The 21,490-nt window shown below is 38.4% G+C and overlaps 1 protein-coding gene across 39 annotated transcripts in view; it reads right to left on the reverse strand.

Annotated features, from left to right (window-relative positions):
• PDE4DIP (phosphodiesterase 4D interacting protein) overlaps positions 1 to 21,490 on the reverse strand; it is a 210,658-nt gene that overhangs the window by 56,595 nt on the left and 132,573 nt on the right. For all 39 annotated transcript variants that reach the window (XM_082685174.1, XM_082685185.1, XM_082685178.1 and 36 more), the window contains 14 exons: positions 15,916 to 16,047; positions 14,677 to 14,796; positions 14,367 to 14,459; positions 14,014 to 14,226; positions 12,984 to 13,142; positions 11,986 to 12,099; positions 11,664 to 11,801; positions 10,820 to 10,999; positions 9,993 to 10,187; positions 7,730 to 7,897; positions 7,485 to 7,566; positions 4,256 to 4,347; positions 535 to 651; positions 17 to 154 (listed from right to left, as the gene is read on the reverse strand). In XM_082685174.1, coding sequence (XP_082541300.1) covers positions 17 to 154; positions 535 to 651; positions 4,256 to 4,347; positions 7,485 to 7,566; positions 7,730 to 7,897; positions 9,993 to 10,187; positions 10,820 to 10,999; positions 11,664 to 11,801; positions 11,986 to 12,099; positions 12,984 to 13,142; positions 14,014 to 14,226; positions 14,367 to 14,459; positions 14,677 to 14,796; positions 15,916 to 16,047 — 1,941 coding nt within the window. The remainder of the gene's footprint in view (positions 1 to 16; positions 155 to 534; positions 652 to 4,255; positions 4,348 to 7,484; positions 7,567 to 7,729; positions 7,898 to 9,992; positions 10,188 to 10,819; positions 11,000 to 11,663; positions 11,802 to 11,985; positions 12,100 to 12,983; positions 13,143 to 14,013; positions 14,227 to 14,366; positions 14,460 to 14,676; positions 14,797 to 15,915; positions 16,048 to 21,490) is intronic.

Consider the following 21,490-nt stretch of genomic DNA (forward strand, 5'->3'; position numbering starts at 1 on the left):
TATTCCAATGACTTACTTGTTGTCTTCGATTTCCTAAAGTCTCTTGACCCTGTGATTCTACTGAAGCGACTTTTTCCCGAAGAAGTAAGACTTCTTGGGTCAGGCGTTCCATAGCTGGTATGTCTTCAGGATCAACCAGTTGCATCTGCAGATCCTAAAAGTCAAGAAAAAAACTAGTAATAAAAATGTGGGGTGCCTGGACGGCTCAGTCAGTGGAGTGTGCGACTCAATCCTGGGGCTGTGGATGGCTATCTAGCAGAGGAGAAAAGGAGCAGATGTCCCTGAAACAGTCTGCTGTACTTGCCAGCAGAATATGGATAAGCCATATGAAACAGTACATTCTTTGTGAAATTTCAGCAATGCCAATATAAGTCAGAAAGAACATGGTGATATTAAGAGGCTCAAACTGACAGTGCATCAAGGAACTAAGGACTGGCCAAAGGGACTCAGGGTATCCAAGTGTCGTTTGAGGATGCCCTACAGGTATTCTGAGCTGTAATCACTTCCAAGGATCTTGAGAAAGCTGGGAAGGACCTTTATGAGGTCTTCTTTAATCTGTATGTTCCTGGTCAGGGACTCCATGTCGGCAGCCTGCACCTGCAGCTCTTCCTCTTGCACGGCCACCATGGACTGTAGTGCAGAAAGTTCCATCTGTGGGGAGAAGAGATCCTGAAAGTCAGTGTGCAGAGGAAGCAAGATCTGTCACATTCACATTTTAACCCTGAGGCCAAGGTTCTTCCATGTTGTATCACCATCAGCCTATCATGCAAGTGCCAACTACAAGATGAATAGTGCTCGATCGGGTCAGATCAATAAACCACACGGTGGGGTACCAAAGGGTGTTCCATGGGAGTAATGGTAGATTTAAGGATGTCCTCCACTTTAATTAGCACTAGAAAATATTTCAAATTTGCTTAATTGATGAGCTTAGTATGCTGCTTCAAAAATGAGCAGATGGGTGAATCCTCCCACCAACTCTACAGGATCACTACTCTACTATTCTCCAGTTTACAGAGGAGGTGACTGAGGTGTAGAGAACTTAAGGACCCTGTGCAAAGTCACAGAGCTAGAAAGGGGGAGATCCAGAATGTGAACTCCCCAGGAAGCAGACTCAGAACTCAAGGTTATAATGACTTTCCTGCAGATTCTACAGATCCATATACTTTTTATAGTAAGGGCAAGTTATTTGTAAGTACACATTGTAAGGAACTTTTGGTGGGGGGGGGAGGTACTTATTTATCTGTCAGAGAGAGATGGAGGGAGAGCACAAGCAATGGAGAAGTAGGCAGAGGGAGAAGGAAGCTCCCCGCTGAGCAGGGAACCAGACACAGGGCTCAATCCCAGGACCTTGGGATCACGATCTAAGCCGAAGGCAGAAGCTTAACTGACTGAGCCACCCAGGCACCCCCTGTAAGGAACTATCTGGAGATAATTAAAGGAAATAGGTGTGACAAAGAAGAGAGATAACACACAGCTAGTTTAAGGTATAGCCAAGCTTCCTAAAGAAAGCAGCACCTGTTTCTTTAAGATATAAAATGTAAGTTATAAGCAGTAAAAATTTTATTTCAAATTCCACCGATGCTGATAGTTCACTATATGGGCTGGTAATAATTTATAACTACTCAAAGTATTTGATGCTCTGAGCTCCTGCGGCATGTTAGGAAGAAATGCTTCTCCTGTTTCCTTCCAGGTTGAAGGACCTCAGTTAATGTAACTCCTGACCTTTCTCCACTCCCTTTAGCCAGCGCCAGTCAGGGTAAAGGACTTATCTGAATGGTACGTTGGGGAAGAATAAACCAGGCATGCTTGACTTAGCTCCAGCTTTCTTTTTGGGAGGCACCTGCCTGCAGCAAGCCTGTTTTTGCCGCTGCTTCTTAAAGAGCAGGCTCTTCCTCACCATGTAGAGTGGCTGCCAAGGCCCAGTGTCATCTGTGATTAGGCAGGTAAGTCTACCAATTCTGGGAAATTGGCTAGCAGGCCTGCTGATTCTTGGATTACATTCTCTACTTTATCAGTAATGCAGTCGATAAAATACCAAACTGTCTGCCATGACCTTGTTTTATCTCTTCATTTGTTCAGATCTTGGGTATGGGAAATGAGTGCTATTAGTAGGCCTCTTCAGAGACCTCTATCATTATATAGCCAGGTATTTGCTCCATAGAAGAAAAATTCAAACATGAGGAAGAAAACATTATTATAGCAAGATAAAGGTCTGCAGTCAGGCAGACGTGGGTTTTGGGTTTTAAATCTTGGCATAATCTCCCTATAAGGCATTTAAACTGAGCTTCAGTTTCCTCAATTGTAAAACAGAAATAATACCTACCTTTTAGCGCTATGTGAGAATAAAGAAAATGTATTTAAAAGCACCTGGCAGGCAATTAGTGAATGTTAATTAACTACTACTACCACTACTACTATGAATTCAAGAGAGTAGGAAAAAAAATTTTTTTTTCTTAAAAAAAATCAAGAAAATCGACTTGGCTTTTGGTATACATCTAGTATCAGAGGGCATGTGATAATGTGTGTGTGTACACACACACATTGAACTAAGAGGTTGGTAATTAAGGACACAAAAATAAGCAACACAGCCAAATATAACTCACTCAAAATAACCATTCATAGTCTTATTAATTTTATGATCCCCCAAACAGGACAGAACCAAAAAGTAACACTACTCTGAATCAAGTATATATAAGAAAAACAGGAACAGCACATGGAAACCAAAATCTCCTGACATGAATAATCAGATAATGGCTAGGGAGAAATCCCAAAAAAGGAGGGGAGCTAGGGGATTTTTAAAACTGGTATTTGTAAATGCCACACAATTTCATATCCTCAAAACTTGAGGCATATAACAGGAAGCTGCTTGTAAGAAGAAATATAGTAATGAGAAGAGAAATTAAGAGGTACAACAAGATAATTTCACCATGAATATGAACACAGGTTTTATATTCTAGATCTAACTCTGGCTAAGAGGTGGAACAAATCTGAGAAGCCAAGTGACTAGCCAGGTAAACTTCATGCACTTTTGATCCTCCAAAATAGATGCCCTGGCAACATAAAGCTTTTTAGTTTTAGTGGGTAACTTGGTCCTGTGGCCCTAATACTTCTTCCAAACCACAGCTGGACATACAATTGCTGTAAAGGGAGGGAGAAGGAGAAGGGCTTCTGTAAGGCCAAGAGGCCGCTTCTAAGAAAATTCATGAAAACTCTATTGCTAGAAATACAGAATAATGGAAAAATGATCTGCTCCAAGTAATGACCTCATGGCAAGTATTTTGAGTCACAAAAGACCTGAATTTAAATCTTTGCTTTGGTATGTCTTAGATACATGACAGTTCCCCACCTCCATGGTTTGCTTTCATTTTGTTTTTTTGAGAGAGCATGCATAAGCAGGTGGGGGAGAGGGGAAGAGGAAGAGAGAGAATCTTCAATCTCATACCCTTGAGATCATAAACTGGGCTGAAATCAAGAATCAGGCACTCATCCGACTGAGCCACCCAGGGACCCCTTCCTACCTCCACGTTTAAAAAAAAAAAAATCAGTGTTTCACCTTCTTCAAATATAAAATAGGGCCAATACCATCTAGTTGGCAGAGCTATAAGCTTTAGTGCTAATTTTTTTTTTTAAAGATTTTATTTATTTATTTGTCATAGAGAGAAAAGCGAGAGCAAGCACAGGCAGACAGAGTGGCAGGCAAAGGCAGAGGGAGAAGCAGGCTCCCCGCCAAGCAAGGAGCCCGATGTGGGACTCGATCCCAGGACGCTGGGATCATGACCTGAGCCAAAGGCAGCCGCTTAACAAACTGAGCCACCCAGGCGTCCCGCTTTAGTGCTAATTTAAGTACTCAGAATAGTACACTGCATATAGCAAGTACTCAATGAACATTATCGATCATTCCCAAAATTCCTCTGTTCCATGTTTCTAAAGTAATTTCATGGATCTAATGTCATAAGTCCAAGCAGCAATTATACAGTATGTCATTTTTTCACCAGTTCTTTACAATTATTCCAGTCTGCAATGGGCAGAGAAAGCAGCCTTTGCCTTTTCAGCACTTGAAAGTTTAATGGTCTCCATTTACCAAAGAGCATCTTTTGAGAAAATGTATACATAAAGCAATTTCTATTTTTCTCCAGAAAGGAAACTCTGCATCTGGACCTAGACATTACATTTGGACAACTATACTCTTTTAAATATAAACTATTTTGGAAGAAAATAATAGGAATTTTAAAATTAGGGTCACTAGAACACTCACCCGACTTTCTCTTTCTTTTTTAGCCATGAGTTCAAGTTCCTCTTTGGCATTATTCAATTCTTTTTCCAGCCCGGCAACTGTGTCCAAGTCCCCTAAAAATGACCACATAGCACTCATTTTAATCACCCTAACATCGCTGACCTCTGCTGCTTTGTTCCTGTGGAATCTATTCTGAATACACAATCTCATGACAACAAAAATATATGCACAGATTGTTCATTGCAGCATTATTTGTAATAATAAAACACTGAATCAATCAACATGCCTATAAAAAAAAGACTGAATAAACCACGGTATATCCATGCAATAAGGTACTATATACAACTTTAAGAAAGGATGAGGAAAGTGTTTATGAACTGATATGGAGTAATTTCTAAGAAACATTGTTAAGTAAAACAAGTTGGGTACAAAAGAATACATCTAGTGTAGTCTGTTTTATATTAGGAAAGGGGGAAATAGGAACATATACATACACACCACATATAGACATAGGACTGTTCTCTTACTTTGCAAAAAGAAACACAGGAAGGATAACCTAGAAATTAAATTGGTTGCCTTCAAGGGAGGGGTGAAAACCAAAGAGATATGTTAGGGAAGTTGATGGGTCTTCTGAGCATACTTTTTTATATATTTGAATTTTGAACCACGTTAATGTATAAAGTTAGTTCAATAACAATGGGGAAGAAAAAGCCTAAAACTGAATATTAACATAAGTAAATGAACCTATATAATAGATAATATAAACACCCAAAATTTTAAAAAATTAATCCAAATAATTTTTGAACTCACTATTCTAACTGTATACCCTCAGGGGGAGATAGTCTAAAGATTAAAAAAAATTTTTTTTAAATCTTAAACATTATTTATAGACTTATTATTGATAGTGGTACTCATGTAGCAATTCTAAACTACTTCTATGTATTATGCAAGTGGGTAAATATTTCATGATAGAGGTAACCAGGTTTCTCAAGGTCAGAAAAAGGGCAGATACAAATACAAAATCAGGCAAAGAAAGAACTTGTGGTGTTAAATTAGAATGAGAGAAATCAGTATCAAATACAAACACAGACCCCTTAGCTCTGTTCACCTAAAAGGGCCTAAAAGCAAATGATACCTGTGGCCAAGAGCCCATCTCATAGCCAGATATTAGTACCTAAATGCCATTACCTACTTAACCAACTTCAAGGAACCAGAGCTCTTTGAAGTAACAGGCAGTTCCAGGGCTGAGGCAGGAAAGGGAAAGGTGATCACAGGACACCTTATTGTAGCAGCAAGTGTGGAAGTGACGAAAAACTGATAACAACATACCGAAAGGACAAAGGAGCAGCTTGAAGGGGCCCCAATTGACCAAACTGGGGGTAATTTGGGCATCAAATGGAATAAAGACAGAAACAGACAATAAAATATTTTTTTAAAAGAATATATTAGAACATGTTGATATTTTAAAAAATGGAGTGGGGGAAAGGGTACCTCTTTATGAAAGAACATGTGCTAATTAATACACAGGAAGAAATTTTAGAAATATAAATCACTTTTTTAAATGTAATTGCTTCTTCAGGCAAGGCTGACAGGATGCTGGAAGCCCTGGGTGAGTAGCCATGGGGACACGGTCAACCTCTCGGGCTGCTGGGTTGCAGGGAGAAATGGGAGAAATGAGTCTTCGTAATGCAAAGGTCTGGCAGATACGATCTTAACTAAGGAAAACACAAACTGCTATCATATGCTCCTGATGTGGGTGCTGAGAAAGACCTCACCCTTGCAGTCTTGCCAAAAATGCTGAACTTGAATTGAACCATGAGGAAACAATCAGAGCCAGATTGAAGGTCATTCGCTGGCCCAGAGTCTTCAAAAATGCCAATGTCAAAAAAGACCAAAAAAGGCTAGAAAACTGTCCTAGACTAAAGGGACTAATGAGACATGACAACTAAATGCACACATGGTCCCAGAGGGGGAGACCCAATCATCAGGAACATTCGTGGGACAACAGGAACTCTGGATATGAACTGTACGTCAAGTACGAGGACTATACCAAGGTTCAATTTTCTGAATGTGATAATTGTACTATAGTTATGTAGGAGAAAGCCCTTGCCCTCAGGAAATACAAAATGAAGTATTTAGAGATAAAGTGTCATGATATCTAAGTAATTTTTAAATGGCTTAGAAAAAACATTCGTGTGTGTGTGCATGGGAAGAAATAAGGCAAATGTGGCAAAATGTTAATAGGGGGCAAATCTTAATAAAAGTCTTTGTGGATATTCACTGTATGATTTTTACCACTTTTCTAGAAGATTGAAATTTGCAAAATAAAAAATTGCAGAAAGGTACTTAAAAAAAAAAAAAAGGTAAATAGGGAGTAAATTAAACAAATCTAGCATTCTTTACCTTTAGCTAACAAAGTTTTCCTGAGAAAAAATAACTACTTGCATGACTTACCTATGGAATTCCATAATACCTTACACTATAACAAAGACACAAACTTAACTGACTGAGCCACCCAGGCACCCCCTTGCATTTTTTAGTATCATTAAAAAAAAAATCGTAATTCTCCAAATCCACAACCTTTCTTATAGCATTATAATTACCATTTCACTAATAATGGTGAGCCCCTATTTTTACAACTCACAGGGCAAATCTCGTCCTTGAAGCTACCCTAGATCCCAACCTTCTGCTCTGTGAAAGTCAGAGACTCTAGTACCCAGCACTCATTTAAATTTTGCTCATACTCTTCCCAAAATTCATTTGTTTTTAGGGAGTTCAAGGCCTACAATAATCTCTTAGATGGCTGTGATCTTGGCAAATAATGTAATGTACTCTGCCTCCCCCTCCTAACACTATAATACAGGTTAGGTCAAGTTACTGTGAGTAGCCTCGGCCTGCTTGAAAGATACCCAGGAGAAGGTGTCAGCCCCGTGGTCCTATTGTATCCTATTGTCCTATTATGTCTGGAAAAACCATCTCTTGCATTTCTGAATCCCTGCAAAGCTATCTGTTAAGAATAATCAGGAGGCAGTTTCCCTGGACCAAACTGTGTACCCAAAACAACAGCTTCAATTCAACAAAATAAGGGTAGTTCCTTCTAGAAGAGAGACATGTCTTCAGACTTTCAGGGGGAATCTAAACTTATTTTTTTCCATTAAGGTAGGAAAAGAGAGCCTTGGCCAAACCTATTAACAAAGTTACAGAAAGAAAAGACAGAAGATTCCTTAATGAAATTAAATTTGATACTCACCTAATGAGGACCTGGGTATACTGGTATCCCCTTTGGCAGTCAATGAAATGCTATCATCTTTGGAGGGTATATGCACTGAACCCTAAAAATCGGAAGAGTCAAGGAATTTAGAAAGGCACGGAACCACGATCACAATGACAAGGATTTGGAATATTCTCACAATTTGGTATTAAAATGATCAAACTTATGCCTCTAACACAAAAAGGCAGTTAGCATGAACATTTACATAAGCATGTAATTCTTACTTGATCAGTCTGTTCTCCAAGATGGGGGAGGCTGGAGGTAACTTCGGTGGGTTGGTTAGAAATGAGGGTTTGGGACACCATGAAGTCCTTCCCTCCTAGATACTGGCGCAGGGCCTGTAATTCTGAATTTCTTTCCATCAGGGCTCGTACCATCTTCTCTGCAGCGGCCTAGTAAGGAAATCACACACACCATTAGAAAGATACTCTAGAGAACAAAATTTGTGTTCTGAAGTTATTCGTTAAAAGACAATTGTTTATGAAAAGCCAGTGCACCCCCCTATAATAGTTCCCTTGCTTTCAGTTTATAGGGAAAAAACAGCAGATGAGTAGAAAGAAAGTCTCTCAGAGGAAGAACATTGGAAAAACTGAATATAACATACCTATTATGGATCAAACGATCTGAAATTGGCTCTGCCAATTCAATTCAAGTTCAATGCAGAACTCTATCAGGCTAAGTTACTAGATTCTGGTTTGATGTCCTTTACTCTGGGAAACATGTGCCTGTGGCCTGGATGTTCTTTACCCACCCATTTGTTTGGTTTGCTTCCTTTACATCATTGCCTACTGATACCTTATCGGATTGGCCTCCTCTGCATATCCTGTCTACAACAGCCACCTTTCTCTACTCCCAGTTCTCCCTGTCCTGCTAAGTTTTTACAATGCACTTATCATTATCTGATATATGTTCATTGTCTATCAACCGGATATAAGTTTCCTAAGGGCAGGTTCTATGATATTTTCTGCTGAATCACAAGAGCCCAGAACAGTATCTGGCACATAGTAGGGACTCAATGCACATTTATTGAATGAATCAATTACACAGAAACATTTTTATCAGACCATACAATCAGGTGAATCTGAACCTCAAAACCATCAAACCCACTTTATTTAATTTCAAATCCCACTTTTCTAAGACAGATGATGGCAGAGTAAGGAAAAAATTTAGAACATTATTTGTGACCATTACCACATTGAAAGTCTGCATTTAATAAAAAAAAAATCTGGAAACAATAAACTAAGACTAAAATTACTGGGGGTAAAAGATGATGAATCAGGACTATACTAGCTGTACCAGCATCCACTGTTTCTGGGGACAATTACTACTGCTTTAATGAGACGCTGAGCTCTTGTCACAATTTCTAAGGGAAATAAAAAAAATAACCTTACATTTTTAGTAAGTAAAATTTGGGCTCTTCAGGGATTTGGACATAACCGAGGTAACAGTACATTATTAATTTGCCTGAATAAAAATCTGTAGAAGCTATTATGGGAAAAAACATAATAGAGAACATATAAGACCTCTTATGTATATGAAATACCTGTTTACCAGTACTGTAAGATTAATATATCACATGTTATTATAAATTATTTATTCTCATCATGGCCTTTGAAAAGAACACCATCTTTTTTCCTCTTAAGATAATTCATATTTTTTTTAAAGATTTTATTTTTTTTATTTATTTGACAGACAGAGGTCACAAGTAGGCAGAGAAGCAGGCAGAGAGAGAGAAGGAAGCAGGCTCCCTGCTGAGCAGAGAACCCAATGCAGGGCTTGATCCCAGGACCCTGGGATCATGACCTGAGCCGAAGGCAGAGGCTTTAACCCACTGAGCCACCCAGGCGCCCCAAGATAATTCATATTTTATAAGAATTTTTTTAAATGGGAAGCCTTCGGGGGGCTCAGTCAGTTGAGCATCTGCCTTCAGCTCTGGTCATGATCCCAGGGTCCTGGCATTGAGCCCCACATTGGGCGCTCCGCTCAGCAGGGAGCCTGCCTCTCCCTCTGCCTACTTCTCCCTGTCTGCTGCTCCCTCTGCTTGTGCTCTCTCTCCCCCCTCTCTCTGACAAATAAATAAATAAAATCTTAAAAAAAAATAGAGAATTAATAAAAATATGTCAAGTATAAGTTCTCCCACAGCTTCGCTAGAAATAGAAAATACCACTCAAGTCTTGAGAATGTAGAATCTAAATACTCCAGAACCTTGTACTGTCTTCTGTCAAAATTATCAGAATATTAAGGAAAGGAAATGTATAATGAAGTTAATGGGTACATGTACTATTTAGGCACCCTTCTCAATGCAAAGTGCTCTACCAATATTGCATGCTCTGATAACAGATGTAAAACTGTAATCTAGGAAACAGACTGTTCCTAACAGAGCAGACTGTAAAATGCCACATACGTACACACTACAATGTTCAACCACTCCCTATTCACAGACTAGAAACACACTGACACTCTTCTGGTCTGCACATTAGTCCTTACCTGGCTCTCCTGCTCCCTGGTGCTCATAGACTGAAGCAGGCCTTGAATCTCAATTTCATGTTCCACTGCTTGTTTGTTTCGATCACTCAGCAGTTCCTGCAGCATCCTTTCCTTTCGTTGTAGGCGCTGGCACAGCTCCTCTGCTATCTCACTCTGCCCTGGTCCAAGTTTACAGAGCAACGTGGCACTAAGATCCTAATATAGAAGGGACAGTGTAAGTTCTGGAGGAAAGAATGTCCTCTACTACATATCAAGGGGTTTATAAGAATCTGCTATAGGAGAAAGAGCTATGAGATTCCGGGGAGCAAATATCATGTTTTATTCTCCTTTGTTTCCCCAGATCTTGCACAGGCCTGGTACACAGAAGGCTGTAAATACATGCTCAATGAATGAACACTCACAATACAGAAAAACACTCACAATGTCAACTTACATATTGTTTTCTGAAGTAGGCCCTTTCCCTATTTGCTCAGGATACATAACAGATGAAGATAAATGGACATGCAGTCCATGTATTTTTTTTCCCCAGTATAACTTTTATAAGGCAACAGAAAATGATAAGCTGAAAAACAATAATGAGCACTATATTTCTTAGCATGGTGATGAGGTTCCTACTTCTATACTGAGAGGCTGTAGATGGCAGTTAAAACTGTGGAACCACACTGCCTGGGAGGCTTACTGGCTTTGTCACTTTCTAACTTGCCCAGGCACAGCAAGATGGTATTTAAGACTTGGGTCACTGGCACCCCCAGACCTAAAGAGTCCCAATCCAGGACTGAGATTATGTAATCACAAAACCAATTGCCTTTAATTAACTAAAGTCTTGCCTCCACTTCTTTGTTCCTATCATGCAGAGATGTCTGTAACTGCTGAATGATACTTTCTTGTTCCTTCTGCCAATGGCTAAATTTGGTTTCCCTTTCTTCTTTCAGCCATTGCAGGTTTTGACAGGTGGCAGATAACTGCTCTACTTCCAGGCCTTTGGCCCTCAGGAGACTCTCCATACTCTATAGTAACAAAGAAAACAAGGATAAGTCAAAGGACCACCCCAAACTCAGCAGGATAAATAAGATACTTGATCCGCCTTCAAATTATCTTCTAAAGTATCCATTTTTTGCAAAAAGAGAAAACTTTATATCTGATCAAACAATGCCATACTAATCTTCGGTTTTAGAAACTCTCATCTAATTTATTTAGAGAAATAAATATAATGTGTATGAAAAATGAAGTTTTTTTGAGGAGGCAGGCTATGCTACAGAGGAAGTGAAGAACTTCTTTAAGAAGTGGCAGATGGTTAAATATATAAGCTTTATATATAAGCTTCTATAATCAAGTGTTCTGACTGTGGCTATACAAGGATATGCATACAATATTAATGAGAAAACAACAGTAAAACAGCTGTATGGGCAATGCTTACATAAAAGTATTCAGATATTGATGAGGATTAGAAATCAGAAAGTGTGCCTGGAAATCCATAATCACTGCTTCCCCCTATGAACTCCACAACATAAGTACGAACACTTCTCACTTCCTAATCTACAATGATGAATAACTATTTTTGTTGTTTTCGTATTTTCTTTCTTATAAAGCAAATACCTTGGTTTTCAGAAAATGAGGGAAAGGGTTGATGCTTCAGGCTTAGCATCCAACCACGGCAGACTGTGCTCTTACCTGCATGGTAGCTTCATTAGAGGAGAGAATACCACGCAGTCTCTCTAAGTCATGATCTCGTTCTCGCATAGCAAGATGAAGTTGACGCAGTTCTTTTTCTTTCTCTTCCAGAGTGGAGAACTTCTCATCTATAGCCCGCTGCAAGGAAAGTAAGGATCTTAGAGCTCCTTAGGATTCACTATTGTGATCACACTTACTCAATAAAAGTATAAAGGAAGGGAAGACCAACTCCAAAAAGCAGCAAATTAAGGAGACACATATTTCTGAGTACCTATGTGAAGAGAATAATCCATAGTGCCGTAAACAAAATTAAGGTGCATACCTCTAGAGCAACATCTCGATCTTGTATTCGCTGTCGAAGTTTCTCAAGCAACATTTCATCTGCTTCAAAGGTTTTGTCTGACTTATCTCGATACTGCAGGAGCTCCCGAAATTCCTAATGAGACCAAAACATACTTCTCTTTATTCATTTATCCAATATCCAGTGAATTCCTACACTTTGCCAAACAATTTGTTATTCAGGATAAAAAACAAAATGTGATCACTCAAGGAAAACACTGGTTAGAAGAGATAACAGATATACAAATCGTTAACTACTGTATACATGTGTACACATGTGTGTGTATAAATATATGTACACATTATGTATATGGAGTGTATATGTCTATATAGCTAGCTCCTGGGAATACAGGCTGCACTGTCTAAATCTGCCTGAAGGTGTCACTAAAGATCTCACAAAAGAGGTTATATTTGCTCTGTGAGCCTTAAGAACTGGGAGCTTCCCAAGTGAAGAGCTGGTGGTGTATTTCTAATCAGAGGAAAAAAATGTATACACAATACACATACACTATGAAAAAACTGCATGCTCAGCAGAACGTATGGGATTCAATGGGACTGAAGCTTAGAGCAGGAGACCAATTACAGTCTTCTTCAGTATTCCATATTTTCCCTCATTCATTTATTATGTAAGTAACTGGAAACTTCTATACAGATGTCCTCATCTACTAGACTGAGAACAATGGTCACACCTCTGTCTTCCCAGCACTAGCATAGTATCTGGTTCACAGAGGTGTTCAATAAGTACTTCCTGAATATTGCTTAGGTCTTTTAGGTCTATATTTATTACCTCGTACACTTGCTGGTTAGCATTGTGGTTCGTGAATCGTACTTTCTATTTATTTTGAATCCTCCTGGTTCCCACCTCTCAATGCTCTACATTTAACAGGTACTCAACACAGGTGAACTAATCTGAGATCATGTGAATGGAACTTTCAGAGTTCTATGACCCCCGTTTCAGTTAAAATCATTATGTAGACTCACCTGAAGCAGCTGCTCTTTGTGACTCAGACTGTGGTTTAAGTGTTGAATGTGTTGCTCATGGGTTCTAATCTCATTGTATTTTTCAGTCTCCAGGGTACGAAGCTGTTGGCTCTTACTCTGCAATTCTCCTTGGAGCTGCTGCAAGGCTTTTCGTAATTCCTGAATTAAACAGATTCCCTTTTTTCAAACTATCTAAAATCTTCACATGGTTAATAGGGAGGCCTTAAAACTTTTAAGGCATACAGAATAAAATAAATATAAAATAGCAGAAAAGTTCCATTCTTAGAATTACTCTAGAAATATTATACACGAATCAAATAGGACATGGGAAATTAAGGGAACTGTGAATGATAGGAAGATGTAAACTTCATATTATATAGTTCAATACTTACTCTCTAGTTTAAAAATGATAGCGCTATATAACTACTAAGCAGAACCCTGTTCCACTGTAACCTTGGATAAGCTCAAGAATAGAGTATTTCTATCATCCACTTACATCTTAAAAAAAACCAAACTGATAGCATATGCTCCAACCTAACAAGATAAAGGAACCAATTAAGATGTTTTATATTTTTTTTAAAGATGCAGCTAATTGTGCATGCCATTCCTCTGACCTTGTTTGTTGTTCCCCACTATGCTGTCTTGCTAAATTTTACCACTCTTCAAGAATAACCCCAGATAGCTCCTCCTTCATGAAGCTTTCCCTCTTCCTCAGCACTTCCTATATATTCCTGTAGGGCCAAAATATAGCTCCTTTACCTCATTTCAGTATTTACACAAAAATTCTGTTTATGTGACTGTCTCATAATAAATACAGGTAACTTCACAGGAAAGAGCTTGTGATATTGACTCTTGTTATTTCCAGAACACAGCCCAGTGTCTGGCACATGGTATGAGGGCAATATACGTAGAACTGAATTCTTCGATTAAGCCAGTGACTCAACAAAGGATTCAACACAAACCGTCCTGATAAGAAGTTATTATCAGGGCAAAGTCAGCATCTCGGACCACAAAATGACTGCCAATTTACCTGGTTATGTTTCCAAGATGCCTCTTTCTGCTGTTCTCTTTCATGGGCGGCGGCCTCTATAAATTGCACACATCGTTTGGCATCAGCCAGTTGGCGTTCTTTTTGACGCAATGCCCTCTGGAGTTTCTGTATTTCCAGCTGGCTATAGAATAAAGCACTCTGAAGATCAAGCAGAGCCACCTGTTGCTGGGCTGGGGAAGTACCCTCTGAGTTCTGAAAAAAGAGGAAAAATCATCCTCACAAGGAGGGCAAGCACCAAGCTGCTGAGAAGACCAATCAAATCAAAACCGTGACCGAACACGGCACTTTCTCAACTGCAGTCTTGCCTCCCGTCCTATGTGACCCTCACGTACATGAAGTTGTCCAAGCTGGCTTTGGTGCAGCATTTCTCGAAGCTTTGCCATCGTGTCGTTTTGACCTTCAATCACCTGGTACAACTCCTCGGTCTGAAGATGAAACAGGGAGTACCAGCCATATTAGTAAACTAAAAATAAATTCCATGATCTCACCTGTACATATTTTAGAAATACCAATTTAGATTACACTACGGTTTTTCTAGGCTCACATCTGTTAGTCTGATGATCTGTTTCTACAAAAACACAGATTACCTACTTTGATGGAACAAAAAATTTCCTCACAGATCCCTGACTGCCCAATATTTACCTCATTTTCCCTGCTTTTCAGAGTTTCCTTGAGGCTTTGAATTGTACCATCCTGCTTCTGAGATGACTCCTGAGCAGACTTGAGTTCACAGCTCATTTCATTCAGTTTCTCTTGAAGAATCTGATTTCAGCAAAGAAAAAGTTTGTTAGGTCAACTTCTTTTAATTTCAAATGCAACCAGAAAGTCTTTCCTCAAGTCTAGGCTTCCCCACATGTAGTAACCATTAAACCTTAAATCATCCATTAAGGCAAAGTAAAAGGAAAATGAAATACTTCCTTCAATATTCAATTGCTTCAATTCTCATGTACTGCGCTTTCTCTATAATGGGCAGCTATGCACTTGTCCACACGAGTCACTGTGGATTCTTTCTCTCTCTCTGGTTTTTTTTTTTTTTTTGGAGAGAGAGAGTGGGGCACGGGGGTAGTAGGGGCAGGGAGAGAATCTTAAGCAGGCTACTACCCAGAACAGAGCCCATCACGGGGCTCGATCTCATGACCTGGAGATCATGACCTCAGCTGAAATCAAGAGTTGGACACTTAACCCTTAACTCTTTGTTACAAAGGATCCCTCATCATAGGTCCTTTAAACAAAGCCCAAGGAGCTCTGCTATCTAGGACAGGATGGAACACTACAAGGGTACAACAGACCAGAAGCTCAGCATTCAAATTGCAGGCTCTGATAAAATTTTCTCCTAAGCAAATGCCTCCTTGGGCTCTAAGGAGTAAGAAGTTAAGCTAAAATCAAAAGCATAAACCTCCTGTCTTGGTGCCTTATACAGGTAAAGACCACATTCAAGTTTTAATTACAGATCTAAAAGGCATCAGAAATTCTGACCTGTGCAGAGCAGGCTAAAATCTTGATGAGAGCTAAAGGAAAGAACTACACTGTTAGGGACATATGAGTGGCTCAGATGTTAAGCATCTGCCTTCAGCTCAGGTCATGATCCCAGAATCCTGGGATCCAAGTGTCTCATCAGGCTCCCTGTTAATCAGGGAGCCTGCTTCTCCCTCTCTGGCTCCCCTGTGCATGTGTTCCTTCTCTTGCTATCTCTGTCACAAATAAATAAAATCTTTAAAAAAAAAAAAAAAACTACACTTTTAATTGAAAGTATTCCTCAGAGCAATGGGAATACATAGTACCCACTTCCCAAGTCCCACTCAGAAAGGTTAACAGCCTCAGCTAGAGCCAGTCACATCCTCAGGAAGACCTGTCATCTCCAAGAGCCTGGACTGATCATACCTTGTTGGTGGCCTCTGTTTGCTGGATTTTTTCCTGGAGTTCTGCCAAGTGGGAATCAGATACAGACTGCTGAGTTATAATGGTCTCATCTGAATTCAGCTTTTGTTGTTTGAGTAACTCTTCAGTCAAGGGCTAGGAAGAAGCAGCAAGACAAGTAAGTTGAGTTAAATGTAGCCAACAACCTATTTTATCTTCAAATGTCTCTAGCATCTTTTGGCAGAGACTTAGAAAACCAAAGTTTTTGCATGGCTTATCAGTACGAATTCGTAAAGACAGTCCTAAGCAAATAATTCAGAGTTTAAAGAGAAAAGAGGATTGAAAAAAGAAAATGCTTTAGATAACCAAATACACACTTTATGCTATTTCTAATCAGGGAATTCAATAATTAAATCTCTACTATCCCTAAGAGCTAGAAAAAGTATAGTTCAATTATGCCTGTTCACATTATTAGAAAATGGGCAGATTTTGAACATGGACTATGCATAATAATGTTTTATCAGTACTATATTTCCTAAATTTGGTAATTATATTGTAGTTATATAAGAGATATTCTTGTTTTTAGGAAATATATGCTTATTTAGTATAAAGACTCATTAATATCTGCAGATGGTCTAGGAGTAAAGAAAATAATGTGTCTATATAGACAGTGGGAGTGGAACAGCAAATGTAGCAAAATATTTGTAACTGGTGAATCTGGATAAATGTTAGCATATGTGAATGTGGGAGTTCTTTGTATTTCTCTCATGACCTCTCTACAAATTAAAACTGATTTTGAAATAAAAAGTAAAAATAAATTAAAAACAAATTTCAAAATCCATGATGGTCTGGGAAAGAGGTATGTTTCACAGGAATATCAATTCATCAGAAAGATTCAGGAGAAAAAAACACGTATTGTTTATATAACAATGAATCAGGCTTAGATAAACCTACTGAACTGAACCTAATATTCATTATAAGTGTACTAAAATAAAACTAGAGGAATTCACTGTGACATGAAAATCCATCTTCTTTCTCCTTGACCCTTCCTACTCACCCCTGACACCTACTCCAGTTAGGAAAAATTTAAATCCATTAGGAAGAAGAAAAGGGCAACTACTGTTCATTTTCCCTTTCCTTCACACTTCCAAACCCTTAACACCACCTTCTCGACAGTGGGGTTAGAGCTTACCTTAAATCCCTTCCTTCCAGCAACTAACTGAAAGTACAGATTTCAGGGGGGAAAAAAAAAGTTTTTTACTCTTCCAATGCTGTTTATCAATTTTTTAAAACATCTTAAGTATCATAATATTCAAAGCACTGTGGGAGCTGGGAGTGAGGAACAATATAATAAAGGAATAAGGAAATACATAAAATACCAGATAGTGACACACCCTATGTTGTAAAACTGAGAAGCATTATAGTGTAGTAAAGTTACTCTAAGTTGGTTGACCAGTTAGTTACTTTAAACTGGTTAAATGGAGACCTGCAGGAAAGAAAGCCAATCCTGCAGAACAATCTAGGCAGAAGGAACAGCTAATGAAAAAGGTTTACAGTGGCTATGAGCCCGGGACAGAAAGGTCTATGTGGTTAGAATAGCACTTTCCCATAGAAATACAATGTGAGCCATGTATGTAATTTAAAATTTTGTAGTAACTTCATTGACTAAAGTAAAAAATAAATAGATGAACTCAATTTCAATAAAATATTCTATCTGAACCAATGTATTATATTCAAAGAATATAATAAGACAGGTAGTCAATATAAAAATTACCAACAAAGTATTTTACTTTCTTTCATACTCAATCTCTGAAACTCATGTCCTTTATACACAGCATATCTCAATTCAAACTAGCCACATCTCAAGGGCTCAATAGCCCTGTGCGGCTGGTGGCTACCTTGCTGGCTAGCTCAGGGCTAAGGCAGACTAAGCACAGGGGAGAGGAAGCCAGGGGCTAGGCCAAACAGAGCTTCTACAGTGGGGTTAATGAAGCTGAAATTCATTCTCACTGAAATTCGAAAAGGAATGCAGTTGTATTTATATTTTTAAAAGGTCCTATAGCTGTGGTGATTGGACTGGGGAAAGCCAGTAGGAACAGGGAGACCACACAGGCGACTGCTTCAGTAGCATAAGTGAAAGAGAATAGTGGCTGGGATGATGGTGGTAGGAATGGAGTGGGAGAGAAATAGATCTATTTGTATATTTGTTGTTGTGGGTGTTACAGGGAATCTTGCCCTGAAGCACTGTGAATTATGTCACACCGTGGGAGCGGTAACTTTATGAACAGATATTCAAAACAATTGTAACTGATAAATAATTTTATCCTTCATTTAATGATAAAACACTCTACAAAACTCTGTTTCTCAGTTCCTCAATGTAAAACACCTTCCCAGTGATGTCTATTATAAATATTTTTCAAATTTAAACCATAACAAGCAGAATTCAAGAAAATAGCTGCAGGTTTAAAATGGCAGGGAATAAATATTCACTTTATTTTTTTAAAGATTTTATTTCTGTATGTATTTGAGAGAGAGAGGGCACAGAGGTAGAGTGGGAGGGAGAAGGAGACACCCCACCAAGCACAGAGCCCAATGCAGGGTTCAATTCCAGGACTCCAAGACCATGACCTGAGCTGAAGGCAGACACCCAACCTACTGAGCCACCCAGGCTCCCCTATTCACTTTAAATCAAAGAATCTCAGAGCTGTGAAGGAAACTTTATAAACTAACCATCTGGAATAATCCCGTCATACTTTGGAAGAAACGGAGACTTAGAATAAGGAAGTTCCCAAACTACACAGGAAATCAGGAAAAGGGTCCTGTTAAACCAGATGCACTAAAGCTGGGAATGTGTAGTATTCAATCTTTCAATCTCCATATAAACCCATTGCCTACCATAATGCCTGGAATATTGTAGGGACCAAAAGTTTCTGTTTAATAAGAGAACAAGAACAAAAACCAATAAAAACGGGCCTGTCTCCTAATGTCCAATCTATAGTGCTCTAATCCTTCAGTGGCTCTTTAGAAATAAGACCAGATAGATATTTAACAAGGACATTTTAACAGCAACTTTAAACCCAAAAATTGCCACAGAATAGTACGTGATGAATCTGATTTAATCTGAACCCATCTTGACATTAATAATCACAGGAAACCTCTGATTCGGTAAATGTGATGTACTGACCTAAAGGCTGGAAGATGTTTACTCTGTCTTTATTTATAACACTTAATTATTGAACATCTCAGAAAAATGTCCTTTCAGATAGCAGTCTGCCAAGAGACCACTTAACAAAGTTCCCTGAGTTAATAGCTCAGAGTGAATTCTTGAGAAGTATCAAGTACATAAACCAATCATCTCTAAGACAATTTTATAAAACCTGAAATCAGTAATACACAATTTAGCCAAATCAGTGCTAATTTCCAGACTACAGGTTAATAAAATCATGTTACAATACTAATGTAATTTTAAATTAGACTCTCTTTGACTCTTTTAGGACAAAAAGCTTTCCAGCATCAGAAAGGAGAATTGCTTCCAGGCCTGACACTGCATAAGATGAGACCTTTAGGCTAAAAAGGCAGTTATTTAGATCTTCTGTATTAACAGCATTTTCCTTGGCACTTCTTAGTCCTCACAAGAGGACTTGTCTTAGATCTGGAACTGCTGTGGTTTTCTATCCTATTGTTTTAAAAATGGGAAATACAAAAGAGTTATCAACTAGCATAAAATTAAAAGCCTAATCTTTGAGCGGCACCTAATGCCTACACTTTCCAAAGGGCCTATCTAGATTAAGTAGCTAAACTATGAGAGGAATAAATTTCCCATAGCTACACAGGGCCAGACCCTAGTGCTGCAAGGCTCAGAGCAAAAATCTGCTCTGTGAATTTAAATGGAATAGAAAATTGCACATGAGCCAGAGCTGAATTGATGTTTACTAATCGAACACACCCCTGCTACCACTTTTCTAGTTCAGGACCACACAATAAAGAAGTAAATTACCAGCTAGAATAAGGCTTCAATAGCTTTCTTTAGATATTTAAACTACCTTGGGTTTTCAAGCATAAATTCTGCAGAAGGCAAATAAGTCAATTTGCATAATTCCAGAAAATCAGTAAGCAGGAATACTGCATTGTTGTTTTTCTTTAATATAAGAAGAGAAAGAAATGCAGCAATCAGAAGGAACTCTGATGATGATATTTAATAGTGTATAGAATGGGTATGTGGAGGATTAGACAAAGGAATCAAAATGACCTTCCAGAATAATCTTCCTCTTTAGGATGGGAGCTTTTCTTTGTTTTTGTAGCAGAACTTAAAGAAAGAAAAAATTTTTTCTTTCATAGTTTTATTCTTTCTATAAACTAAAAACAGAAATACCAAAATTAATTTACATTTATTTCTACTCTTTTCACCTTTGTTCAGAGAAATAGACAAAAACCAGTCTGCCTTTGTCCCAGTTGGCTGGGGTTCAGACATACAGCACAACAGGCGTTAAGGAGCTTAAAAAAGTCAACCAGACATAAAACAACAGATCAGGGGCCCCCAATACAAATTTTATTTCCAAACACTCTGAGTCTAATTTAATTTATTTATCCCCCACATCCTTAATTATTGAAGAAAATGGCATAGCAATTAAATGCCATTATTGATATTCTCAATGCTCTGTTTTCATTACTCTACAAACAGTAAAAAGAATGTAAGCCAAGTGACAGCAGAAAGATCACACACTAAAGTTGTAAAGGTCTATTTTTTTCCAGTGTCCAAATGTAATGAAGCAAAGGGACTTGACCTAAAGGCAGAGTTATTATAGTTTAAATGTGCTCATTAGGATGGCAATTTTCTTCACTGATTCCCTCAAGAATCTCCTTGGAATCCTTAGGTTGCAGAAAGAAGGTTCTTTATTTAAAATAAGTATTATTTAATTCAATATATATCAGGAAATGTGATTTCATATACAGAATTAAAAAGTTTTGGCTAAGAATGGTTAAGAATCTTTGGCTCTTTCTGAGTCATTTAAATCATGAGCTTTCCTTACCTCTAAATTGAAACCCTGCGTGAGACGGTATTTAAAATCCTTCCCAGTCCTCAAACTTGTTGAATCCAGGCACCAAATGACAGTATTTTTAATTAAGTGTGGAGAAAAACAAAAACAAAAACAAACTCTTGTTTTGACTGCAATTTCCTAATTTTCTTTACCTTTTTACAATATTGTCCATATTGGGGCGGGGGGGGGGCGCTTATCTGCCATCTACACTGTCCAGACTATCTATAGATCCTAATATGAAAACACCATGTTTAATTTGTGACATCTATGTCTGGTTGTAGAAATACCATAAGACTCAAATTCAACTGTGATGCTCCACTGAAAGAAAAGGAAGCAAAAGAAAAGACCTATGGAGCATTAGGCCTTCTAAACATTCTATTCAGCAGCTGGCCGGTTAGCTCAGTTGGTTAGAGCGTGGTGCTGATAAACATTCTATTCAAATGAAAACACATTTTAAACTTTTTGTTATTTCTCCTTTTTCTTAACACTTCAAATGTGTTTCTGACAACTTTATGTAAATTTAAAACTATTTCTCCAACCTTTCTGCTAAATTCTAATAA

The sequence above is a fragment of the Mustela nivalis genome (assembly GCF_964662115.1).
Source record: "Mustela nivalis genome assembly, chromosome: 10".
Classification (NCBI taxonomy): domain Eukaryota; kingdom Metazoa; phylum Chordata; class Mammalia; order Carnivora; family Mustelidae; genus Mustela; species Mustela nivalis.